The sequence below is a fragment of the Gekko japonicus genome, unplaced genomic scaffold (genome assembly GCF_001447785.1).
Source record: "Gekko japonicus isolate JY-2015 unplaced genomic scaffold, Gekko_japonicus_V1.1 scaffold1511, whole genome shotgun sequence".
NCBI lineage: Eukaryota > Metazoa > Chordata > Lepidosauria > Squamata > Gekkonidae > Gekko > Gekko japonicus.
Window position 1 is genome coordinate 333,228 of NW_015176017.1, and position 25,055 is coordinate 358,282.

A 25,055-nucleotide genomic window follows, 5' to 3' on the forward strand; every position below is an offset into this window, starting at 1 on the left:
ATGGATCTCTCTGCCTTGCCAAACAACAACCATCCTGATAAATTCCTACAGCTAGATGTGAAATCTCTAGCAAAAAACTCAATATTTTTACAAACCTGGCTGGCAAATTTTCCAGAAACACATTTTCCAGGGGAACAACAATGGCACAACAGAGTCTATTCACAAGTGAGTAGCTTCAGTACCAGACTTATTTTTTTTTACTAATTAGGAGGCATTTGTTGCTATCTTGGCCACTATAGAACTTAAAAGTACGGTGCTTTATACTTCTTCTTTATTATATGATTCCTTTGCTTGGTATTGCTCCCTTCCTTTTGACTGACTGGTTCAGTGCAGACCTTAGCAGAATGGCACTAAAGTAATTGAAGTCAGTGGGCTTAGAAGGGCACAACTCTGTTTAGAATTGTACTGAAAGTATTTTATTGTGTTTATATGAGAATGATAGCATAATAGGGGAGGAGGGCATTGCCATCTGGCAATAAAATTGGAACACTTTACAGAAAAATTTAAGGGCAATAGATCTTAAAACTGAGGAACAAAGAAAATGCACCTTAAAAGACAGGCTATTGTCAGTCAGCAGCTGCCACTTCACAAACTATAAATTAGGAGTGAACAGTGAAGCAGCCAAGAATATGGATAATAAAATTATTCAAGAGACAAAAGGATGAGACCATGGCAAATGAGGTTCAGTGTAAAGTGATGGACACTGAGGCTAAAGCTTTGGCTTGCTTTTAAATCCATGCTAATGGGATCTGACCTGGTGGCTGCTGCCCATAAAAGACATGCTAGGGATTGTTGTGAAAGGGATTGAATCAAGACAGCCAGAATTGTAATGCCCTTGTTAGATCTATGGAGGAAAAGCTAAGTTGTTTGGGTTTTTTTACTTTAGAGAAAAGTGATTAGGAGGGCATGGAAATGTTTACAAAATTAGGCATGGCTGGAGAAAGTAGATGGAGATTTTATTCTCCTTCTCCCAAAACATCAGGACTCTCAGGAACCAAGTGAAGTTGATGGGACATAGCTTTCAAAATGCAAAAGGAAATGCTTCTTCACTCAATGAGTAACTGATTTGTGGAATTCACTGCCATAGAATGTGGTGATAGCCAGTAGTTTAGTTGACTTTAAAAAGGGATTATACAAGTTCATGGAGAACAGGATAATCAGTGGCTGTTAGCCACAAAGACTAAATGGAACATCCATGTTTTGAGGGATTCCCTAAATCGCTGTGCTGGGGGACATTGGCAAGGGCATTTGTTGTCTGGTTTTAGGCCTTCTGGTGGTGTCTCATTGGCCACTGTGTGAAGCAGGATGGTGGACCATGGGTCAATTCTAGCACAGATGCTTTTCTTAAGGAATGAAAGAAAAGAAAAAATGCTTATTAAAGCAGATATTATTTTAATGACTGTGTTCATTCCATTTGATTTCTATGTGTATCCTTGGTTCCCAGTGCAACATTTGAAGCCTATTCAGACAGATATCTCTATCTATGATGCCTTTAGGAAATACTTGAACTTAATGATCCACCGATAGCTTGTGCACAGCTGCCACCATTCAGCATACATCAGCAAGTTCTGTTTTTCCAATGCATGCCAATATGTGCAGAAGCCTGGTAGAGCAGAGTACAATTTTTCTAAGCCTGGTAGAGTACAGTTTTTCTAAGCCCTTTTCCCCACAACTACCACACCCATGCACTATATATATACAGGGAAACCTATGATAAAGCTTAGTCTTTCTGTTTTTCCCTCCAAGATATACAGGCATCCTTCTTCCCTGCCAGTAGGGTTTTAGACAGTGGTCTTCTCTCCCGCCCCCAACACATGCATTGTTAGGGTTGTTGTATTTATTATCATCCTGATCTGATTCAGACCAAGAAGCTGTGGTTTCACATAGTTGTCTTTGTATCAAAAAGCAACAAAGATGTCACATTCTTAAACTTTTATTTGCATATGTGGATTCCCAGATAACTCTCCAATGCTGACTGGCAGATAAAAAGTAAATCTACACATACCACTTCCTAACCTTCTACTTTCTTATTATACCTAAACACACACACACAACAATGTGGTCTGTGGTGAATGCCTCCCAGCTGCCCCCCTCCCCAGCACCAAGAATACAACGCATCACTTGCCCCAAACCGAGAGTTCCTATCTATACCTTGTGGCTAATATCCACGGTTAGATCTCTGCTCCATATGTTTATCCAATTCCCTCTTGAAGCTGTCCATGCTTGTAGCCGCCACCACCTCCTGTAGCAGTGAATTCCATGTGTTAATCACTCTTTGGATGAAGAAGTACTTCATTTTATCCATTCTAACCTGCTCAGCAATTTCATTGAGTGCCCACGAATTTTTGTATTGTTAGAAAGGGAGAAAAGTCTTTCTTTCTCTACCTGCTCTATCCCATGCATAATCTTGTAAACCTCTATCATATAACCCCTTTGTCATCGTTTCTCCAAGCTAAAGAGCCCCAAGCGCTTTAACCTTTCTTCATAGCGAAAGTGTTCACTGATTGCTTGGCTCTTGTTCACCCATTCAGTTACTTTAGTTACAACATAATAAAACTAGTCTTCACTGTTATCTGTCATCATTTGAAAATCTGAACTACAGGGATGGTCAAAGAAATCCTAAAAACAGTACAGATTACACAAGAGTACTGCTGGTGTAGCTAGACAGTATCCTATGCTGTCTCATGAGGGAGCATACACTTATAAAAAGATTCAACTCCAGGCAGGTGAGAGCATTTGCCACTGCAGTGGTTTTCACAGTAATTCTGTCAAGTCCAATCAATCAGTGTGATATGCTGCTGATGCCATCTCAGCCACATAGGGAGGCAGCCAACCAATGCACACTGATGGGGGCATGCTTCTGATATCACCATACTCCCACCCACATGTGGAACATAACAAAGGAAGTAACATAGCAAACACACCAGCCTCTTCACACAGGACTGATGCATCCCCAGTAGGAACCCTGTAACTACTGCACTCCTAACATAGGAGTTCTGAGAGATTTGAAGTTGGGATTTGAATCCCTTACTGTAGGCACATACGTTACAGACCCACACAGAGAGAGGGAAATATTGCCAGTCCACCCGGACACCACCACAGCTCACTTGAAAGATGGTTTTCCCACAAAAAGGCCATGGCCTTTCCAAAACAAGAGTTCTGGTCTTTGGATGCATGTGTGGAATGCTCCTAGGAACAGCTTTTTGCAAAGCAAGGAACACAAAAGCACTAGGACAGCAGCCAGAGGACATACAGCTACTACACATTTATAAAAGACATATCTGTCAGCTTCCCAATAACTCACTGGGAATAAAAAACAGGAGTAAACTAGTTCAGATCTTACCAAGGGGAAGGTGGGAATAAAGTACAACCCACTTGTCAGCCACAAGCCAATCAGCATCAAAAATGAAAGAGACGGGACTAGAACCTGCATTTTATACACTATAGATGAAGCTAGGGGTGAACCGAATTACAAACCTAAGTTCATCACGAACATGGTCCAGTTTGTGGTTTGCGAACCTCAGTTCATACCATCCCACTCTTACGAGCCCCATGAACCTTCCAGGTGGGTTCATGTGGTTTGTCAGCAGACACACTGGCGCCAGTGGCAGGCCTTGGAGAAGGCATTTAAAGAGACCATGGTCCTATGACTGATGGACAAATTAAAAACTGACAGACCACCAGGCCCAGATGGCATACATCCAAGAGTTCTGAAATACCTCAAATGGGATCTCCTGACAAAAATATGCAATCTATCATTAAAATCTACCTACATTCCCAAGGACTAGAGGTAGCTAATGTAAACCCCATCTTTAAAAAAGGTTCCGGAGGAGATCTGGGAAATTACAGGATAGTCACTCTGACTTCGATACTGGGTAGGTTGGTAGAATCCATTATTAAAGATAGGATTAGTAGGCACATTGATGATCAAAAGCTATTGATGAAGAATCAGTATGGATTCTATAAGGTAAGATCTTGTCTCACTAACCTGTTAGAGTTCTTTGAGGGGGGGAACAAAACATGTGGACAAGGGTGACCCAATAGATGTTGTTTACCTAGACTCCCAGAAACCTTTTGATAAAGTTCCTTATCAAAGGCTCCTAAGTAAACTCAGTCATGGGATAAGTGGACAAGTCCTCTTGTTGATTAAAAACTGGTAATTAACAAGAGAGTGAGTATAAATGGGCAATTTTCACAGTGGAGGGTAGTAAACAGGGCTCAGTACTGGGTCCAATGCTTTTTAACTTGTTCATTAGTTATTTGGAGTTGGAAGTAAGCAGTCAAGTGGCTAAGTTTGCAGAAGACACTAAGTTGCTGAGGCTGGGCAAGTGGGCATCAACATGGCAAGTAAGGTTCAATGTGGGCAAGTCCAAAATAATGCACACTGGAACAAAAAATCCTTACTATAAATCTATGCTGATGGAGCCCGAACTGTCGGAGACTGACCAGGGGAGAGATCTTGGAGTTGTGTTAGATAACTCACTGAAAATGTTGACTCAGTGCACGATGGCAATTTAAAAAGGCAAATGCTATGCTGGGGATTATTAGGAAGGAAATTGAAATCGAATCAGCCAGTATCATAATGCCACTGTATAAATCAATGGTGTGGCCTCATTTGGAATACTGTGTACAGTTCTGGTCACCACACCTCAAAAAAGAGATTACAGTATTGTAAAAAGTGCAGAAAAGGACAACTAAAATGATTAAGGGGATGGAACACTTTCCCTATGAAGAAAGGTTAAAGAGGTTAGGGCTCTCTAGCTTGGAGGAATGATGAGTGAGAGGTGAGATGATAGAGGTTTACAAAATTATGCATGGAATAGAGAAGGTAGAGAAAGAAGTACTTTTCTCCCTTCCTCACAATACAAGAACTCTTAGGCACTCAATGAAATTAATTAGCAGTAGATTTAGAACAGATAAAAGGAAGTACTTCTTCACCCAAAGGGTAATTAACACATGGGATTCACTGCCACAGGAAGTGGTGGTGGCTACAAGCATAGACAGCTTCAAGAGGGGATTAGATGAGCATATGGAGCAGAGGTCCATCAGTGGCTATCAGATGTAAATATAGATAGAATGCAATATCTGGGGCAGTAATGCACTGTATTCTTGGTGCTTAGGGGGCAACACTGGGAGGGCTTCTGGAGTTTGGCCCTGCTGGTGGACCTCCTGATGGCACCTGGGTTTAGGCCACTGTGTGACACAGAGTGTTGGACTGGATGGGGCATTGACCTTATCCAACATGACTTCTCTTCTGTTCTTATCTGGATACACAGAAAACAATCCCAGTTGGAATCTGCCAGTGTTCATAGTAATTAAATTGTACATAGCATAGGAAAGATGGAAGAGAAAAGCACAGTGTTGTGGAATAGCATGGGCTTCCTGTGCCTGAGGTCTCCAATTCAAGTCCTACAGACAGCCACCTACTGCATAGCTCTGTCAAGACTTCCAGGGACAACTGACATTTTAAACTATCACTATTCCCTATGATTGGGAAAAGAACACTCATGCTGAATGGCTGCCCTGCATACCATTTGGGGGGGTTGCCTTTCCCCATGGATGCATCCATCAACTGCATTCATGAAAGTCATACTGCCATCTGTTTCTATTATCTCAACAAACTCTGATATCCATCTCTCCTCCCCCACCACAATCTTTGATCTCCATCTCCCTTCCCCCATCATGTAAGCTGCCATGGTTTACAATATACCAGCAGTGATTGGGGGTTGTGAACTTGGAGGGGCTTGCCCCTCCTCCTTGCAAGACCTCACCTGTACTGGCCCAAAGTGTACTTGTTGTATCCACAAACTGCTGTTTCTCCTGGCTGACTTTGTGTCCATGTCTTAACTAGCTACACTCCCAGCCAGTTTCTTGGCAGTCATCCTGAAAGTACTCATCCATCTCATCAGGTGACAGCTGATGATGGGCCATGAGTTTCACACTCCTCCTCCTTTCCTGCAACTCAGCTCAACTCTGACAGCATTGGCACTGCAGGGGTGTGGGTGAGCTAGGTGGGCTGAGAGCAGCATCTGAAGCCTTGTTTACTGCTTCAGAGCTAAGGTGTTGGTTCAGTTTTGTCTGTAGGCTGTGAATTCTGTTCAGCTGGTAACCTGATCTCTTGTTGCTATCCTCCTGGCTCAGAACCAGCTGCAGCCAGTTGTTCAATTACTGGCTGTGGACTAGCTGCAGGTAGCTCTTCGTCTGCGGAATCTGTGCTGTCACTGAGCACTGACTGGCTTATGACAATACCTGTGCAAATATTGCACAACTCCCTCAGCCCCCTCTCACTGTGAAGACAAATCAAGTTCATAACAAGGAGGTGGGGATGAATCGCTGTGTTCCAACACCATTAAAACAGATGTAACTATGAACAATCTACAATTTTTTTGAATGGAATTAGGAATGGATTTCTGAATGCAAATCACATAAATTCTACTCTTGCAAGGGTCCTGTGCCTTTGACAGCTGCATTGACAAACTGCAGAACTATCACTGCATGTCCAGCACAGGTTCAACTGGGCTGGTTCAACAACTAGCCAGCTTGCAATAATGCAGTGGCCAGACTAGAACAGAGAGTTGGGAGCCCGACAGCAGAACAGTTAGATGCCCATTAGTCACAGTACCTGTTGCTTATGTTGCAGATTTAGCAGGAGGCTGGCAAATGCACTAGGAATGGAATCCATCTTGCTTGTACACTAGTAGGAGGGCTGCCTACAAAGAACCAGAAAAGACAAAGAGCAGGTGGGCTTAGGCACTCTACACAGAGTGCTCTCCCAGTTCTTAAACCTCCCCTGGAAAGTTTAGAATGCTTATACACATCCGGGTTTTTACTACTGGAAATTTATACTGGTGCTAAGGGTCGGATACAGGTTTGGGAAGCTTAGGATTTCTACTGATCACCGCTCTGCCCCTGGCATTCCTGTGCAACACATTTTTATGCTGACATCAGCAATACACTTGGGTGGCTCTGGCAGACTGGCACTTCAGCCGCACAATGTATGCCTCAGATACACTGAGGCTTAGCTGCTGTCAGCTAACGCTGCCATGCCTTGGAATGTGTGGGGGGTGGAGGCCTGGGGCTCGCTCATCTCCCTCCTGTCCTCCCTTCTGCGCTACAGCCGCTTATCTCACCAGGTGTCCTTGGAGTGGAGGCATCTCCTAGCTCTCCTTTTCCCGCTGGGAAGCTAACGGCCTTGCTTTAGCCTGCGCTGCAGGGTGCCTGCCTATTGACTTTGTAGTATCAGGGGGTCTCCTTTGAAGGGGGTATATCCTCTGGGATTCACGCTTTCCCCACCATTCCTGACACGAGAGTTTAAGGTGTCTCATGTACTTTCTCCCTCAATAAACTGAATCTACTGAAGATCCTGGTGCTGAGTGTGATTGACTGGCAACCCTGACAGCTGCCTTCTCTAACAGTTCACAGCCTGGACTCAGGATTGATCCCTTAGACGCCTACTTCTGATCTTGACATTCCTCACTCCTAGTTCCTACTGCTTCACCCATAAACAAACAAATACAAGAACACCAGAGCAGATATTGTAATACCTGCATTACACTGTTTTGTGTCTCACAAATATACACACAAGGGAGCAATGGTCTGTTGCATCCCCAATCCTCAGAAACCATTTTAGAAGAACAAAGTTTGAGCCCAGTGGGGGCACCTTTAAGATCAACACAGTTTTATTCAAGGTATAAGCTTTCATGTGCACGGACACTTCTTCGGTACAATGAAATGGAAACAGACCAGTCCATACTGGAACTTTCATGGTATCTGAGGAAGGGTGCGTGCACATGAAAGCTTACACCTTGTATAAAACTTGTTTTGGTCTTAAAGGTCCCACTGGACTCAAACTTTGTTCCGCTGCTTCAGAGCAACACAGCTACCCATCTGAATCTGTTTTAAAAGAAAATACTCTCTTACATTTTGTGTTTCAAAACAGAAATAAACTATTTCGTGGCCCCAGGAAGTTCTGATAGAGCAGTGAAACATACAGCCTGATCCTAATTATATTTACTCAGAAGTAATTTCAGTACAATTTACTTCCAAATCAGATGCTTAGGATTTCAGCCTTATTGTATGTGTTTTAGATTATCCAAAAAAAGAAAGAAACTGAAAAGGTGACAACTTCCAGGCATTAAAATAAACGTGATTTACACAGTGTAGAGTGAATGAATGGCGTGTTTTGTTTTAGGACAAGAGGTCTAATGAGGTTAAGGGTTAGTTAATACCGGAACAGGAGTGGCGTGTATGTTCCTTTTCAAAAGAGATGTGAGTGACCTCTGGGTTCCTGAAGTCATTAAACCTAGAGACTAACCTAAATTCCCTGTTCTGGAACTCATTTTCTTTCAACAAACAGTTGCTTTCTAGGGCTTGCTACATCAGAGCATCGTTTGTGACCTTGTCAGGATCTTTACTGAAAGATCATCCAGACGAATGTGTTCTTGTGTGCTCAGGTGACAGGCTCCTCCACCTAGAAAAATTTCATTTATTTCCATTATATTAGAAGCCCAATGTCAACAACTAATGTGCATTTCAGACAAAAAAGCTTTTATTTCAGATTTGTTTCTGCTCTTGGGTAGTTCATTTCTCCCCCCCCCCCGATATTGAAGAGTAAAATAATCCACAAAGAAACCTAAGAACTATTGGCTTTTTTAACTAGGTAAAAGTGCAGCCCACTTGAGAGAGTTTTCTTCCATTTTTTTTACTAAAATGCACATTTAGAATTTTTTTGGCTCCAATCTAGCTATGCATGTTTGTCAGTGGCAATTGGAGTTATGCACATAAAGTCCTCTTAGAAAGATCACAATCTTGCAATTAGGGTGTTGAAGTCTACCTGAAGGCTACTAGTAGGACTGAGATGTTAATATTACCCATCTCTGTAGCCTCCATTCACCAGTGTTTTTATAGCCCATGTTAATCTGCAAGAAACAGAGCACTGCCAAGTGGAGACTCCTCCATAAGGGCAAATAGGATTTGGCCCAGCCAAGAAAAAGAGAAAGGAAAGAAAAAATTAATTTAAAGACTTAATTGTTCAATTAAAGGTTTCTGTGTGATCTAGGTTAAGTTACTGACTAATTAATTCTGGGTTTCTTCTGGTTGTCCAGTCCCATGGCTTCTCTCTCATTTCTGAGTCTCGAGTTTCATTTAGGCCTCTCTGAGGCTGTTGGGCAATAGGGAACAGCCGGCAGACTAGAAATTCTCATGGCAAGTCTCTCTTGCAGCAGTTCCCAGTTCAGGGAGGGCTCATTTACTTGTTTCACTTTTAGGCCCCTGTTCCCAGGGAATTATCAAAGCTTTCAGCCAATGGCTGCTGAGGCTACAAGCAATTGTGAGGCAATTCAGTGAGCCATGGGTAGGGCAGGGCAGGGCAGGGTCCTCTGATACCTATTGGATACCATTTCCTTCCAATTGGCTGACTTTTCTCTATTAGGAGTGGGCAATAGATAGGAACCAATTGCCATATTAGGAAGGAAAGGCAGATTCTGAAGACCAGATTCCCCCTACTCTCTTTGCAAGAGGCCCGGTTCCTCATCAGACAGGCTCAAGGGCAAACGGCATAATACATTTGCTCACTCATTTACATTAGTTTGCCTATGTTTTCCTCAGCCACACATTGGCTGAAGGGAACTACTCCTTTAAAAAAAATGAAAGCCCAAATGGGCTTGGAACAGCACCGTGGTGGGGGCCTCCTGTTTCCCTCCCCAAGATGTTTTCTTACATGAAACCATGCAGGTGAGGGAGTTATTTTGTTGCTCCACATGGATTATCTGCTCCATATAGAACAGCAAAATTGGTGAAATAACTCTCTCACCATGAGAAAACTGTAGCTGCAAGGAACACGGGCAAAACTAGTGTAAATGAATAAACAAACGTATTGTGTAGTTTGCCCCTCAGTTGCAGAGAACAGTAGGCCTGGCCATGAGACAGTAGAAATGTGTCTGTATGTTCTCATATTTATTTTGTAGGGTAGACTTCATGTATGAGAGCTATGAACATTGGTACTGAGTACAAAGAATAATAATAGTATATATAATGAGTCTGAGTGCTCAAAATATTTCACTGGTATAATTTCATTAACCATGATGAGAGTAGTGTAGCATAGGTTGGGAGGGAAGGCAGCATGATATAGCCTGATCTTGTCAGATCTCTTTAGCTAACCAGGGTCAGTACTTGGATGGGAGACCACCAAGAAAGAGTCTGCAGAGGAGGGCAATGGCAAACCACCACCATTTCTCATTAGCCTTGAAAGCCCCTTGCTGGGGTTGCCGTAAATTGGCTTCAACTTGATGGCACTTATGTACATACATAAGTTACGTGGGGAAATTGAGTTAAGCAATAACACGGTTGCATGTTAGGTTCTTCATACCATTGTTGTTTTGAATCTTTTCATTATCTTCTTTGGGAGTTGCCAGTCCCAAAGATACATTGTAGCCTTGTCTTAGGGTGCCTTACATGGGCCCCGTTCATACGAGCCCATTTGGGACGGGAGCGGGATGGAACAGGGGCGGAGCAAACGGACGCGATCCCACCTCAACATCTGGGGAGCGTGCCGTCTCCGTCCCTGATCCGGCCCAAATGGCGATACCCCGCTGCAAAAACGAACCACCTATCTAGGTGGTTGCAGCCGTCTGGAGCGCCCCAAGCCGGCCGTGGGATCGGCGGCGCGTCCTTGCGCCGCCGCATCCCAGCCCCCGGCCGCACTGCGCATGCTCAGGCATGCTCAGGCATGCGCAGTTCGGCAGCCTCCCCCTCCCATCGGGCTCGTCCTCCCTGGCGTCTGCTCTTGCCGGGGAAAAGAGGCGCTGCGGCCAGGGGATCCGTGGGATCCCGCCGCAGCGTCTCAACGTTGGAGCGGCTCTATTAGCCGCGCTTTTGCCTCGTGGTTTCCCTGCCGTATGGCAGGGGCCTTAATTTACCAAATTGTAAATGCACAAGAAATAACCATCAGATACAGTGTGATAATAGAAGAAGAAACTATCAGTTTTCATTTAATAGAGTCCCAGACAATGTTTTTGAAAATTACATTACAGGGGGAAGTGTCAGAGAAGGGATTTTGTTTGGCATACAGTGGTTATCCAAATGTGTGCATACACATACACAAGAAAACTGTACATGCAACCACTGTAACTATGCATGAGCAAAAGAAAATGGTCTTCCAACTGCAAATCTCACCAGCTACCACTGTGCTATCCTAATTTTCTAGATGGCAAACTGATACTGGAAGAGAACAATTTAATTAGGGGCACCTCATATCTCAACAACAAAAGAACTATGCCACAGTGTTAGGCTTGGAGGAATCTATTCATCAAGACTGTAATCCATTACTGTAGCTGTCAAAGAACTTGGCATTACTCCAGAACTGGCACTTTTATCATCGCAGCCTCTGACGTTTTCAGGAATTCTCTGTTCTTGGCAAAAGATAATGGTGAAAGCAGATGCTTCTGGGTTTTCCCTCCATGCTGACAATTCCTTGGCACATTTTCTGAAAGCAGCAGGGAACAGAGGAGATAGTGGTTAGACTGTCCCTATGGTATTTTGCTGAGAGGACCAGAAGATAACACTTTTGGCAGTGAATCTTCAGCTACTTGAAGCCAAAATCTTAGACTTAGATTATGGGAGATCCATGAATGGCTCTTCTGTTGTTTTTATTGGTAAATAGCACCTAGCAGGGGAGAGAGATTTTGGATCATGACAATGCCAACAGGGAAAGGGGTTTTTAAAAACTCTGTCCCTATTCATTTCCTTACCATGACTGTCCCCCTCCTCTCATACTGCTGTTTATCTAAAAGGGGAAACATGTTGCTTGTATGATACCCCAACAGCAATTACGGGACCTTTCACACACACTGAATAATGCACTTTCAGTCCACTTTCAATGTACTTTGCAACTGGATTTTACTTTGGATCTTTCTGCACTCTCTTTTTAATTCATGTTCACCACAGTGTCCTCAAAGCAATTCTACACTAAAATTAAATTCAACCTTCTTTTTATTCTGGGGTTTCCCCCCATTCTGTATTACATTACCTCCCTTCAGTGGTCAGCCCAGTTTCAGCCTGCTGTTGCCCCAGGTTATTTGGATGCTGTTTTGCCGTGGACTTAAACTGCCTCAACTCGAACACTGAGAAAATCCAGAGTGGCAGGCAAATGCAGAAAGGACCTGCTAAATACTGGGTTCCATGGATGGTCCGACCCCAAGCTTAGTGATCAGCTCTCCTTTATTAGTGATTCAGCAAGAACAAAAAGCAGAAAGCCAGGGCAACTGCCCTGTTTAAATAGCATGGAACTCCACCCACTTCCCCAAACAACTACCAATGATAGGCTATTGTCAGAACCATTAATTCCTCATTGGCCACCTCCAGAGTCCTGGTGGGCTATTGTTCTAGAGCTCCAAACTCCAAACTCAGCCAATATCTGGTAGAAACAGTCCTGGAATATTCCAGCCCCAATACGTAACAGGACCTCAGTGAAATGACAAAATGCATTTGGCAATGATCTCCAAAGTGCACTGAAAGTGGATTGAAAGAGGTGACAATCCGCACTGTCACTTTTGTCACTCATTTTTCCCTATTGTTTTGGGTCCCCATCCCCCCTTTCCACGTGTGTTTTGCTCGCTCTGGGACTACTAGAGAAAGCAAAACACATGGGGTGGGGGACCCTGAAGCAACTGGGACAAACAAGTGACAAAAATGACAGTGCGGCCCTTAATGTTGCTTATATGAAGTGCTGCAAAACCTCCACTTTGTTTCACTCTCTTTAGTTTATGATCTAAAGTTGTTTATCTTGCAAGCATCAGTAAAATCCCTTTAACTCTAATATAGGACTTGTCCCAACTGGTTCACGATGAGTTCAGTTTATAGCAAATGTTGGCAGAGTTCAGAATTAATCCAGTCCACGCTTTGGAGTTTGCTTTGAAAGAATTTACTGCAACAGGATTTTGAAGAAAGACAATAACTGACTGCAACTGAGAGACCCTCAGAGCACAAGCACTAGCACAGGGGTGTTGAACTCATTTGTTATGAGGGCTGGACGTTGTTGGGCCAGGCCACGTGTGTCATAAAATGTAATGCCAGGTAGCAGAGATATAAACTTTATAAAAGACAGAAACACAAAGGGGTTTTTTTAAACTTAAAATAAAAACATACTTTAAACATTAGCACTCTTGCAATATTTTGTTTATTTAACAGTGTTTGATAACTGACACCTCTTGCTCTGAATTATTGCATCACAATGTCCGTGCTGTTGCAATCTTGAGTATGCTGTTCAGGTGTGTATCTGTAAGTTGCAAACCTACAAAGACACAGCAGCAGCAGAACTGGAAGAAGAAGCAGAAGACAGCCAGTTCCACTGCAGACCTGATAGAAGCCCTCTGGGGACCTGATCCGGCCCCCGGGCCATGGTTGACACCCCTGCACTAACACATACTAACACACAGCAGAGAGAGAGAAAAAAACAAGAGGTAGACTGAACTGCAAGAGAAAAAGATGCAGTAAGACCTAAACACTAGAGAATGCTCCACAGCTCCCCTTAGGGTGCAAGTGGACTAAACTGCTCTTTCAGCATTATTTAAAGCAACTAGACTCTTAGCAGGCTGTCACTTCTCCAACAGCAAATGGCTAAGAGAGCACAGATTCTCTCACAGGCCATAGTTCCGGTGAGTACAGAAAGCCAGGCCATGTGGGCTGACTGGAAAGGACTGGCATGGCTGAAGCATTCTGCACATCTGGATAGTAGGAAATAGAAGCAATAAAAGAGCTTTTAAGAGTATCCAAATAAGGCTTTAATGCCTAGACACACTTTCTCAACAGCAGTACCCATTAAACACAGGAGGGCTTACTTCCAAAAATGTGCTGCGGATCTGGTTATAAGTGTCAAGGAGATGAGTGCTTAGATGCACTGCATAAGGCAGACCCAGACATCCCATCACTGTATGATATGAGAGCAGTACTGCATTTAGCTCTGTGACAGTTTTTAAAAGATGTTTTCTTTTTCAAATGGAGCTACTAAGGGTGCTTTCTCAATGTTTGGGGGGGAGCAAAGGGGCCTTTTAACCCTTCTCTCCCTCATCATTTTTTTAATTGAAAAATGCTACCCTAAGCTGTTTTACACCTGCTGGGGGTGGGAACCCTTACAGATGCCTGTAATATAATGTGTATTCAACCCTGATCTTCAAATCCAGAGGAATAATTTCCTGAAGGTTCTCCTTGTAACAAGAATACCAGGAGGATGGGTGTGTGATGGGAACAAATTCCCTCTTTCTCTTTTTTCTTTTATTATTTGTGTGTGTGTGCGCACATGCTTGTGTGCCTGGAAGTCATGGTGACTGGGGGCATGAACGTTTTTTCAGAGAAGAGGCTTGATATGCCTGTCTCTGCATCCCAGCTCTGGTATTCCTTGGAGGTCTCCCATCCAAGTACTTGTCAGTGTCGGCCCTGCTTAGCTTCTGAGATTGGAGATCGGGCTTGTCTGGGCTATCTTTGACAGTTGATCACCTGATTTGGCCTTTGCTCTCTAAAATAGTTGCTTATGTGACTTGTCTGTCTGGTAAATTAATTCCACAGTGGAGACTGAGTGAGATGCTGATTTTCACAATTTTGCTGCTCTTAAAGGTGCCACTGGACTCAAACTTTGACTGATTTCACATAAGAGCTGTGCCGTGGTCGCGCCTCCCTTTGCCCCACTTCTATTAGTCAATTTCCCACTCAAAGCCACGCAGCCACATTTTGACCCGCGGTTTCGTGATCCTCAAAAAACAGGATCACGAAACTGGGGGATAAATCGGGCGAAGCCGCGTGTCAGCTATGCTGCCATATTGTTTATGGGCCCGGGTTTGCTTTCATGACCTGTGTGCCAGCTGCCACATTCCTTTCTTTTCGCTTCTCCCCCCCTCGTTATTGTTGACCTTGTAGCCTGGCTGTTTAGTGTCTTCCCATCAATTAACCGTGTGACTAGTTTAATTTCCCAGCCTCGGCTCTAACTGCCCCGGTCCTCCTTCCTGCCCGCGGGAGTCAGGCCAATTGGCCCATTTGAATACCCTATATCTCTCTCAGCTTTCTATGGTGTAGTTATTCCTAACAGTGACTGTGTCTATGCTACTATAGAGCTTGCAATAAAGTATAACCTTCGAAGAAGCATGTGCTCTGTTGTTTGACTGTGGGTCCTGACATTCTGTTAGGAATCCCTTTCCCTACTTACTCGCATCTCTCAAACCGAGATGAGCGAAGATCAGGAGAAAACCGTTCCTAAGATGATGGAGAGTGTGGTTCCTATCACTCAGACTGAGGTACCGGTGACTACTACACCACCGGTGACTGCTTTGATACCAACTCTGAGTCTAGGCACTTTGCCGAAGACGTCAATGGCTAAATTGTTCCTGACCCCACGGGGCCCACAGCAGCCGGCCGGGCAATCGTATCGGCCAGGGAGTTTGTGGTGGGGCCAGTTCAACCCAGACTCAACAGAGGGGATGTACTCCCTCACACAGGGCCCGCGGTGAGACAGTCGGTTTAATGTCAGTTTCCAATCCGATGCCAGCTTCCTGCCCTTTGGGGGTACCTCGGAGATGGCAACCGAAGCATGGGTGACGGGCTGCTCGAAAGCGCACAGTGGCTGCAAATCTCCGGAGGAGGGGTTTGACTGGGCCCAACGCCTGGAAGCCGTGGAAAGAGACCGGCTCCAGATGCGACGGGAATTTGAGGACGCGCTCCTGGCCATGGTAATAAGAGTGCTGCGAGCGGAGTGCGAGGTGCCGCAACCAGCACTGGCCCCTCCACCTCCACAGGAGGCTCTCCCCATCCCAGCACCCCAAGGGCCAGAGCCCACCAGCCCGCCTGCAGTTCTGGTGCCCGGACCCAATGAAGAGCCAGCTCCCGTGCCCAGGCCGGGCAGCCCAAGGGGTCCCATCCTTCACCACCCAAAAGATCTAATCGAGGTGACCTTCGATGGGGACCCAGAAGAGTTGTCCTACTTTGTAGTTCGGGTGATGAAGTTTGTGGGAAAATGGGGTCACCTGTTCCCAGATGACAGCAGCCAAGCTTGAGGGGGGGCGGCCATTTGGTATGTGGGCTTACACAACGTGGTGCCCGGAGCTGGTGAGTGTGGATGCTTTTATGTGGGTATTGCGTGCCCAGTTCGAGGACCGGAATGCTGGCCTGAAGGCTACAGCATTCTTGCACACCCTAAAACAAGGGAAGCGGTTGGTGAGGGAATACTCATCAGAGTTTAAATTTCACATGGCTAAGGTCCGAAATTGGCCAGACCAAGTCTTGGCTGAGCTGTGCCGAACTTCCACCAAGTCTTTCACCGAGCTGAATCACAAGATCCGCGAAATGGTCCTGCGCTCGGTGGATTCGATATCCCTCCTGGCATGGATACAAGAAGCAGAGAGTGCTGAGGGCCATCTCAACACTGTGCACCTAGACATTGCTGCGGCAGGAGGAAAGCCAACCCCTCCCCCACCCCAGAAGGGGAAGCCAGTGAGACTGCCTGAAACACTCAGGGATCAACACCTGAAGCAGGGACTGTGCCTAAGGTGAGGGGAATGGGGCCATTTGCCACCGACTGCAGTGGATCGAGCCCTGGAAAGCCGGGGAAACCTGAGCCGACCAAGCTGCGGGTGGGAACCCCAATGAAAAAACCATCAGGCAAGCTGAAATTTGCTAAGGTGCTGCAAGCAATCCCGGAGGACACCAAAGATGGCACCAGTGAAGACGACAACACCGAGCCGGCGGGAAAAGGCCAGGTCCTGCTGTGAGAGGTGCGGAGCAGCAGGGCCCGATCCCAGAGGCACCAAATGTGGTGAGCAGTTACCTTCCCCTCTTTTTCGTGACTGTGACTCTCATGAATCCGGCCAGAGGACCCACATCAGAGTAAGGGGCCTCATTGACTCGGGGTGTGGGAGGGACTTCATCAATCCATCTTTAGTGGTGGGTCTGGAAGCCGTAGTGGTATGGTTACCCAAACCCCTAATTTTTACTCAAATGATTTTAAGTGGCAGCAGCCTGGTTCCTTCTCAGGACAAGTGGAGACCATCTCTTTTGTACAGCTCCCTTTTGTTTCAAAAAGCATCCCAGTGCCTAACAAATCTGAACCCTTCCCCCCTACACCATCGTCTTATCCACGCATTGAGACTCCTGATCTGTGCCTGTCTCTCTGGCCCTGCGCGTGGAACAGGTAGCACTTCTGAGAAGGCTACACTGGAGGTCCTGGCCTTGAATTTCCTACCTAACAGCCTAAATTTTTCCTCCAGGATCTCACAGCTGCATTTCCCCACATCGTTGGTGCCAACATGTACCACGACCACTGGCTCCTCCCCAGCACTATCTACCAGCCTTTCTAGAACATGCATAATGTCCGCTACCTTCGCACCAGGCAGGCAAGTCACCATATGGTCAGTACGCGGGTTTGCCACCCAGCTGTCTACCTGCCTAAGGATTGAATCACCAACTCTCTACCTGCCTAAGGATTGAATCACCAACTACCAACTACCAAGAGCCCCTACAGATAAGATTAGAATTTCATCAGCCAATCCATATGCAAAAGAACCTCCTCTGGAAAGCTCCTCCATTTGTATGTCATAGCCTGGGGAACTCTTACTCAGCCCTACCCCACCTTCCTGAGTAGATATAAATTACCTGCCTACTATTTTTCTTCTCACCTTGAGACAGAGAGTACTACATATTTCTGTGTTATACCTCTGAGGATACCAGTCACAGCTGCTGGTGAAACATCAGGTCCTACAATGCCAAGACCATGGCCATACAGCCCAGAAAATCTACAACATATAATGAACTCCGGCTGTGAAAGCCTTTGACAACATGTTGTGTAACTGTTCCTTAAAATCTCTTGACTCCATTCAACATATCATTCTACATTGCCAGTTTCATACAGCCATTCATAAGGATCTTTTATTGTTGTCATTGATCTTTAATTCTATAATGTTAATAAAAATAGAATTATCCAATATCTCTTAAATGACACCAACTCTGAAATTACAGCTTTGGTTGCTAAGTTTCTAGCTGAAGTGATTAGAATCAGATACAGGCAAACTGAATTGTATGTATTTTAATTGTTCATTATCATATTTTAGTTTGTTGGAATTGTCATTATATGTATTTTACCATTCCCATTATGACATTAAAGGTGACTGGATTGAACTGAGCCACATTTTGTTTATTTTATAGAGAGAAAAGAGGAATGTGAGTGAGCGCCCTGTCATGCAACAGAATGAGGTCCAGCCAGCGGTGATTGAAAAGGCTCTCGGAAAACATGTTACACCTCTTACCTTGAAAACCACCATCAAGAGTAATCCTCTGTACAATGATGGCTTCAGTGGGGATAACTGGGAAGAATGGCGAAATCGCCCCTCTTGGACAGTTCAAGACTATGACAGACATTCCCTAAACTCTCGCCTGGCTCACTGTCTGAAGGTACAGTTCCACAGGATCACCCTTGCCTAAATACAACAATTATGGGCTTGTTCTGGAAACAGTGGCTAACATTTCTAAATTCACTGATTATTTTACTGTCGTAAGTAAATCTTGCCTATTGACATCAAGGTGAGTAATATCTGAGAATGAGTACACCCGAGGAGGAGATAACAAAGGGAGGACAAGGAGTCAGGCATAGGCAAGGAACACAACAAGACTGGTCACTTCTACAAAAGCTTGCAGCCTACCATCTTTCCTCAGAAATGGCCAGCAGATCGGCCAGTGAGAAGAGTTAACACTATTTCTCAATGTCTGTTTTAACATTAAGGGACCTAATCTTGTTGATGAGGAAATTACCTGCTCCATAACCAACATGGAAGTATTATGTTCCCAGTCATTCCTCCTAAGGCTTAGTTCAAGTAGTATCAGCTGTTCTGGGCTACCTCACTAGAAATAAGCCATTACAAATAAACAGTCTACATTTTTATAAGTGTCCAAAGAACAGGGATACATTAAGATAAGAAATGAAAATAAGCAGAGAAGGAAAGCTCATTAGAAGCAAATTTGCTACACATCTCAATTTTCCAGATTTCTATGGTTGAGAGATTCTGGATCTGTTTTGGATAAGTGGTTTGATAACACAGTGTCTGACATGGAGACAAAAGGGTCTCTGAGGTCTTCAGCCTTTTGCCTGCTCATTTCTGATACAATATGCAAAGAAGATGAGGAACCTCAATGCAACCTGCACTTTCTCCCTATATTTTTAATCCTGCCCTTCCTCTGAGGAGTGCAGGATGTCACACTTGGTTTTCCCATGCTCTGTTCCATTCTTACAACAAGCTTGTGAGGCAGGGTAGATTTAGAGAAAGTGATTACTCCAGGGTCAACCACTGAGCTTCCTGGTAGGTGGTGGATTTAAACTGGGGTTTCCCCTGTTGTGATCTGATGCTTGAACCATGATGCCACAATGGATCTGCCTTGGCATGATATGGACCCTTCCTGCTACCTACTGGCATTTTGTGGTAGCACACAGAAGCAGTAGGTGAGGGAGAGGGCCTGCTTTGTGCCATGTAGACAACCTCTGGTTCTGTCTCTGTATGTTAAGTGTATCCAAAATAGCTTCAGTTCATCATCATGACCGCACACAGTCCCATTGTGGCCATGGCACAAGCCAGCCTTGAAATAGTTTTCCAGAGTCTGTATAATGTGAAGAGTGCTTCCCCTCCCAACAGAATTTCTCAACATTTCTGTCAGAGCCAGTTTGGTGTAGTGGTTAAGTGCGCGGACTCTAATCTGGGAGAACCGGGTTTGATTCCCCACTCCTCCACTTGCACCTGGCTGGATGACCTTGGGCAAGCCATAACTCTGGCACAGCTGTTCTTGAAAAAGAGCAGTTTCTGTCAAGAGTTCTCTCAGCCCCACCTACCTCACATGGTGTCTGTTGTGGGGAGGGGAAGCGAAAGGAGTTTGTAAGCTGCTCTGAGACACCTTTGGGTAGTGAAGGGCGGGGTATAAATCCAATCTCTTCTTCTTCTCTTCATGTGATCAGTTCTCTTTTTGCCATTGGGGAGAGAACATTTTCTGGTTTTTCCCCTCTCTCTCTTAAAAAAAATTAAGTATGTATTTCTGACCATTAAAAATAATTTGTTGGTATGACCTCACCAAAATGGCTTAGAAGGCACTTAAAGAAGAACGCAAATTGTGGCATGAAAATGGTGCAGACAGATGGCCATTCACTATGCCCCATCCTCTGACCTGGGATGGTGTGTGTGTGTGTTTCACAATGTTACTGTTTGCCTGATCTGCAATTTACCACCAGGACATCCAATAAAAGAGTTTCTAACCCCAAAGCAACTTTTTTGGACAAAGGTCTCACTGCAATGAATGCTTCTTCTGAGAAGCACTCTGACAAGGCCTTAGTGTGGTGTTCTAGACACATTTTGCTTCTGTTGGTTCCAAGATGGGAGCTGGCTATTTATTGAGTGCATGAATCCAATACCTGATTCATCAATTCACAAGAGCCAATTAGAACCTTTCTCTAAAAACATCTAAGTCCAATTTAGACATAAAGAAAAACTTCATTGATTGTAGCCTTTTCTATTTTGCCAATTCCAACTTCTTTTCTGAGTAGTTTCCATTGTTGAAAAGATATAAGAACTCACCTCCCTACTTCACTCTGTACCTCCAGTTCACATTCTGTCTGAGGGAGAAATCAAGATTGTGATTATAATCCTGCATGTTCCTGTGGCTACTCCTATACCTTACAGGAAGCACCACTATGACCCCTCTGTGGACTGGGTTGCACATGTGAAATTGTTCTGCTCCTCAGTGTTGTGAATGGGATGATAGGCAGCAGTGTTCCCTCTAAGTTGAATTAGTGTGAGCTAGCTCACCGTTTTTTAGCCTCTGACTCACACATTTTTGTCTTAGCTCAGGGAGGACGGCTCCAGAGCAAACTAATTTATGCAGTAGCCAAATTGCTCACTCACAACTTTAATTCCAGTAGCTCACAACGTAGAATTTTTGCTCACAAGACTCCACAGCTTAGAGGAAACATTGATAGGCTGCACCATGCATGGCCCCCTTTTACCTCCTGTGCCTTTCCAATAGCCTCTGCATACTATTGGGGCAAGTCCCAATTACTGTCAATGCCACTCTTGCATTGGTGTCACTGTAGTCAGAAGAGAAAAGGGGGGGAAGAGGGGGATGAGTGACTGAGGTGACTGGTTGGTGACTGAGAAGTGTGTGTGGAAAAAGTCAGTCAGTGTGTTCAGCCACCAGTCAGCAATTAACAGTCAGAATCCCATATTAGTGTTGTGAAAAATAAAAGAACACTTTAGATGACATATTAGCAACAAGAGAGAGTCAAAACCTAATATTGTCGAAGTATTATAAGGGTGTGAGAGACAGAAACTGACAGAAACCTGAGTTAAAAGGAGAAAGATAAAACTGAGTTAAATAAAATAAAGACCGGACAAAGTACATTCTGAAGAGAAAGGAGGATTTGAGAGTGAGGAGTGTTTGTGAAATGAAAGAGAGTGATACCTCAGTCAGGAGTTATTAACATACACTGTTTTATTCACTGAAGAGACAAGTTACAAAACATCTTGAAACCAATACGCTTCTTGTACAAATAAAGGAAGTTTTGTTTTGTTTATTGTTAAACCCAAATCCTATGCTATTTAAATAGTAGAGTCTCATCCTCAAGACCATGAAAGAGCCTTAGAGCTTGGGTACAATACCTTGGGGAAGATTAATTAATAGTATCGGAATTAAATTCCTGGTGGCAGTATTACATACCGAGAGAGAGAGAGAGAGAGAGAGAGAGAGAGAGAGAGAGAGAGAGAGCGAGAAATTAAAGAAACACCATATCTAACCACACAAATTAAAAGTGAAGTTGTGACAGGGTCCATAGAATTATACCTCTTGGTCCAATGGACATGAAATTTGGGGGTTATTTAAAAGACATGTACCATAAGCTCTGCTGAATTTTTTGGTGCAATTTCCTTGGAAGACAGTCCCTCCAGCTCTCCAGAAAGATTCCCTATAGGGAATAAAGGAGCTGAATAATATTGAAATCTTCCCCCCAAAAAACAACAACAACAACAAAAACACATACCTGGATCCGAATACCAAACCAGTATATGAAGGGCGCTTTTTTGTAGAAAAAGCCCAGCAGGAACTCATTAGCATAATAGGCCATGCCCAACAACAGGAACTCATTAGCATATTAGGCCACACCCCATGCCTACCCTTGGCTTGCCCAGGTGCCTCGTGGCTGCGGGAAGCCTGGGCAAGCCGGCCCTTCGACAGGCTGGGGAAGACACGGGGAGGCATTTAAATGCCTCCCCCATCCTTCCAGGCCCCCCCTGGCCCGCCTCGGAGTCACCGGGGGGGGGGTTTGATCTCCAGGCCTTTCCTCTGTGGGCACACACACAGAGGTTTTGGCTGTAGTGGGCATGGCCAACTCTGAAGCCAGCCGGAACTCCTTTCCTGTGCGTTCCTGCCCAAAAATAGCCCTGAATATGGAACCTGGGAAATCAGGAATACTGATATTTTTTTGCTCCCTGATATCCAGATATGAAGAATTATGATCTTTGAGCTGCACATCCCTAATACTGCAGAGTGGTTGCTTGGTCTTTCACTTTCATATTTATTAAACTCTGTTTGGTGGATGGAAATTCCACAAAGGAAGCAGCAGTTGCTGGCAGTTCTCCACAGTTTACTCACCTGAAAGTTTCACACTTGTCTCCTCAGTAACAGACTGCAGTTCTTTCCAATGTGAAGCTGCAGAGAAGTCATCATGCCAATGCAAACAGGTTGTACTTATTTGTAGTTCTTGTACATGGAGTGATTTTCTGTGCAAGCGCACATTTCTTCCCTGTGGTGAGTTCTCCATCTATCATGCATTCTTCCTTGGGGACTTCTGCAGAGGAAAGGAAGAACTGAGGGAAGGAACTAATCACATGACAGAAAGATTGAGAAAGTCCACTGGGAGGGAGAGAACTCCTCACACTCTGGAAAACTTCTCTGTGGCTGATGTGTGCAGTTTGCCATATACCCCAGCACAGAAACAGGTACAGGTCAATGCACCCTTTTTCGTTTTTTGTATTCATTCTTCAGTAAAGAATGGTAGCCAAACAGTATTTAATTTCTTATATTCATTATTTCTATGCAATTCAGGAATCATACTAATTTTCTTTTAGGAAAATCCAAATGATTTACACTACTGGTTGGAGGATCTTTACACTCCAGGATATGACACCTTGTTGAAAAAGAAAGAGAGAGAAAGAAAACGCTCCAGATATTGCTGCATTGGGCTGCTTCTAGTGTTGTTTCTTTGTATCTTGATAGCTATAGTGACTCTTTGCATTCTGTTTACCTGATGTAGCCAAATTCAGTCATAGATACTTTTGGCCAATTCCCTTTTGTATTATTTGAGTTTCAAATGCTATTACTGTAGAGGTGAGTAGATTTCTGTTCTTTTGTTTTGGAAGTGTGTGCTGTACAGTTCTCATTCATTCTGTTTTAACTAGGAAATGTCTGAAATTAATTCTGGTATGGGGCGTGTGCAGTTGGATGCAGGTTTCAGTGTCTTCAGTTCATTTGCATCTCCCCCCACACACACCCTTCTGCATACTTTAGGGAATCAGAATGTACATTAAGATATGAATTATTTGAAAAACACTAAGGTTCTCCTTCAGGGAAGAATGAATGGAGATTTTAGCCTTATATTGACAGGCTTTAGGACAGTTTTTTAGATTGTTTACTTCCTTCATGATCTCATTATTCTAATGCACTGGTCTAAGTTTATTGTGATATTTGAAAAACAACACTAAATGCCCTGTACTCTGATATAGGTACTATATCTAGTTTGATCCCCTAAACCTGGGTTACATGTTATTCCTTTATTGCTTTATGCTGATTATGCTGTTATATTATCACACACACAGAAGGGTCTCCAGTGTCTGTTGCTTGCCTTCTCCCTCTATTGTGAGACAAACTCTCTGTCCATAAACTATGCAAAATCCAAAATTTTAGTATTCTCAAAGTCTTGGAAACCACAAATCTGGCGTGTCAGAGGAAATAACATCAAACAAGTGAAGTCTTTTTAATACTTGGGGTTCCCCCCCCCAATACAACCATAATTGGACAGAACAACGCAAGCAAGCAGTCATATCAGCAAGGTGCAGTTCATCTGCGGTGGTTAGTTTCTTTTATAAGAAGGGCAATCAATTTGTCCAAGTTGCCATTCATATCTTTAATGCCAAAACAATCTCTCAGCTATTATATGGGATCCCCATTTGGGTTAGCGCCTTCAATACCCAGCTTGAGCAAATCCAGGCGACGTTCTTATGCCATATTTTGGGGGACCCCAACTGTGTGTCAAGGTCCTTAGGCAGGTCACACCACACAGGGCTTCAGAAGAAGATAACTGCTTTATTAGTGATTCCAGTACTAAAGAACACATATACAGCTTGTGTCAGGAATGGCCATCAGTATAAGGGCCTCTGACTTACAGTGAAATCAAACATCCCCCCCATTGAGCTGAAGCCAATTATTATAGTTCGCGTGTGGGGGCAAAAGCAAGCAAGTGAGCACAGCGGAAAGTTGTTACTTTCCCAGCAGAGTAAAAGCAGCTGGAGACTACAAGGTCAAGCCAGAGATAGCGCCCAGTAGCTGAACAGGGAAGAGCTGAGAACGAGGGCACCCCTCCACATTCCAGATCCATGACAGGGCTACCTGACACTGTGTCAGTTATGCTACAATGTGCTTAGAGACTGGAATGCATCCGATTGAGACCCAACATCTGCGCACTGTCCCCAGTCGTCGTTTTCCAGCTCAAACCTGCGGTGTTGAGCCACTTTTGGTTTAAACCCCCTCCCCGCTCAAAAGCTGCCCAAGGTTTATGCTTTTCGCCCACCATTTTTTTAATGCATTGGCGGTGTGCACATAGGCGGAGCTCCGCCACCGCGTTTAGAAAACCCACATTTAAACGGTCACTTGTTTTAGCATTTAGATGACTTTGGGATCTCACAGAGGCCATTTTGGGGTCAAACATTTAAAGGGAAGTCTTTTGTTGGAGGGGTTGGATTGATTCACCCTGGTGGTTCTGCGCATGCGCCATT

General features: G+C 44.3%; 1 protein-coding gene across 1 annotated transcript; it reads left to right on the forward strand.

The window, feature by feature from the left end:
- Positions 1 to 23,312, forward strand: KIAA1024L (KIAA1024-like ortholog). Its single transcript, XM_015426578.1, has 3 exons — positions 1 to 165; positions 18,181 to 18,426; positions 23,133 to 23,312. Exons 1-3 carry the CDS (start codon positions 1 to 3, stop codon positions 23,310 to 23,312), a joined length of 591 nt encoding a protein of 196 aa, XP_015282064.1.
- The last annotated feature ends 1,743 nt before the right edge of the window (positions 23,313 to 25,055 follow it).

Coding starts and splice junctions, on each gene's coding strand:
- KIAA1024L (XM_015426578.1), top strand. CDS start 1: ATGGATCTCTCTGCCTTGCCAAACAACAACCATCCTGATAAATTCCTA. Junction 166..18,180: donor ACAACAGAGTCTATTCACAA/GTGAGTAGCTTC, acceptor TTTATTTTATAG/AGAGAAAAGAGGAATGTGAG. Junction 18,427..23,132: donor GCCTGGCTCACTGTCTGAAG/GTACAGTTCCAC, acceptor ATTTTCTTTTAG/GAAAATCCAAATGATTTACA.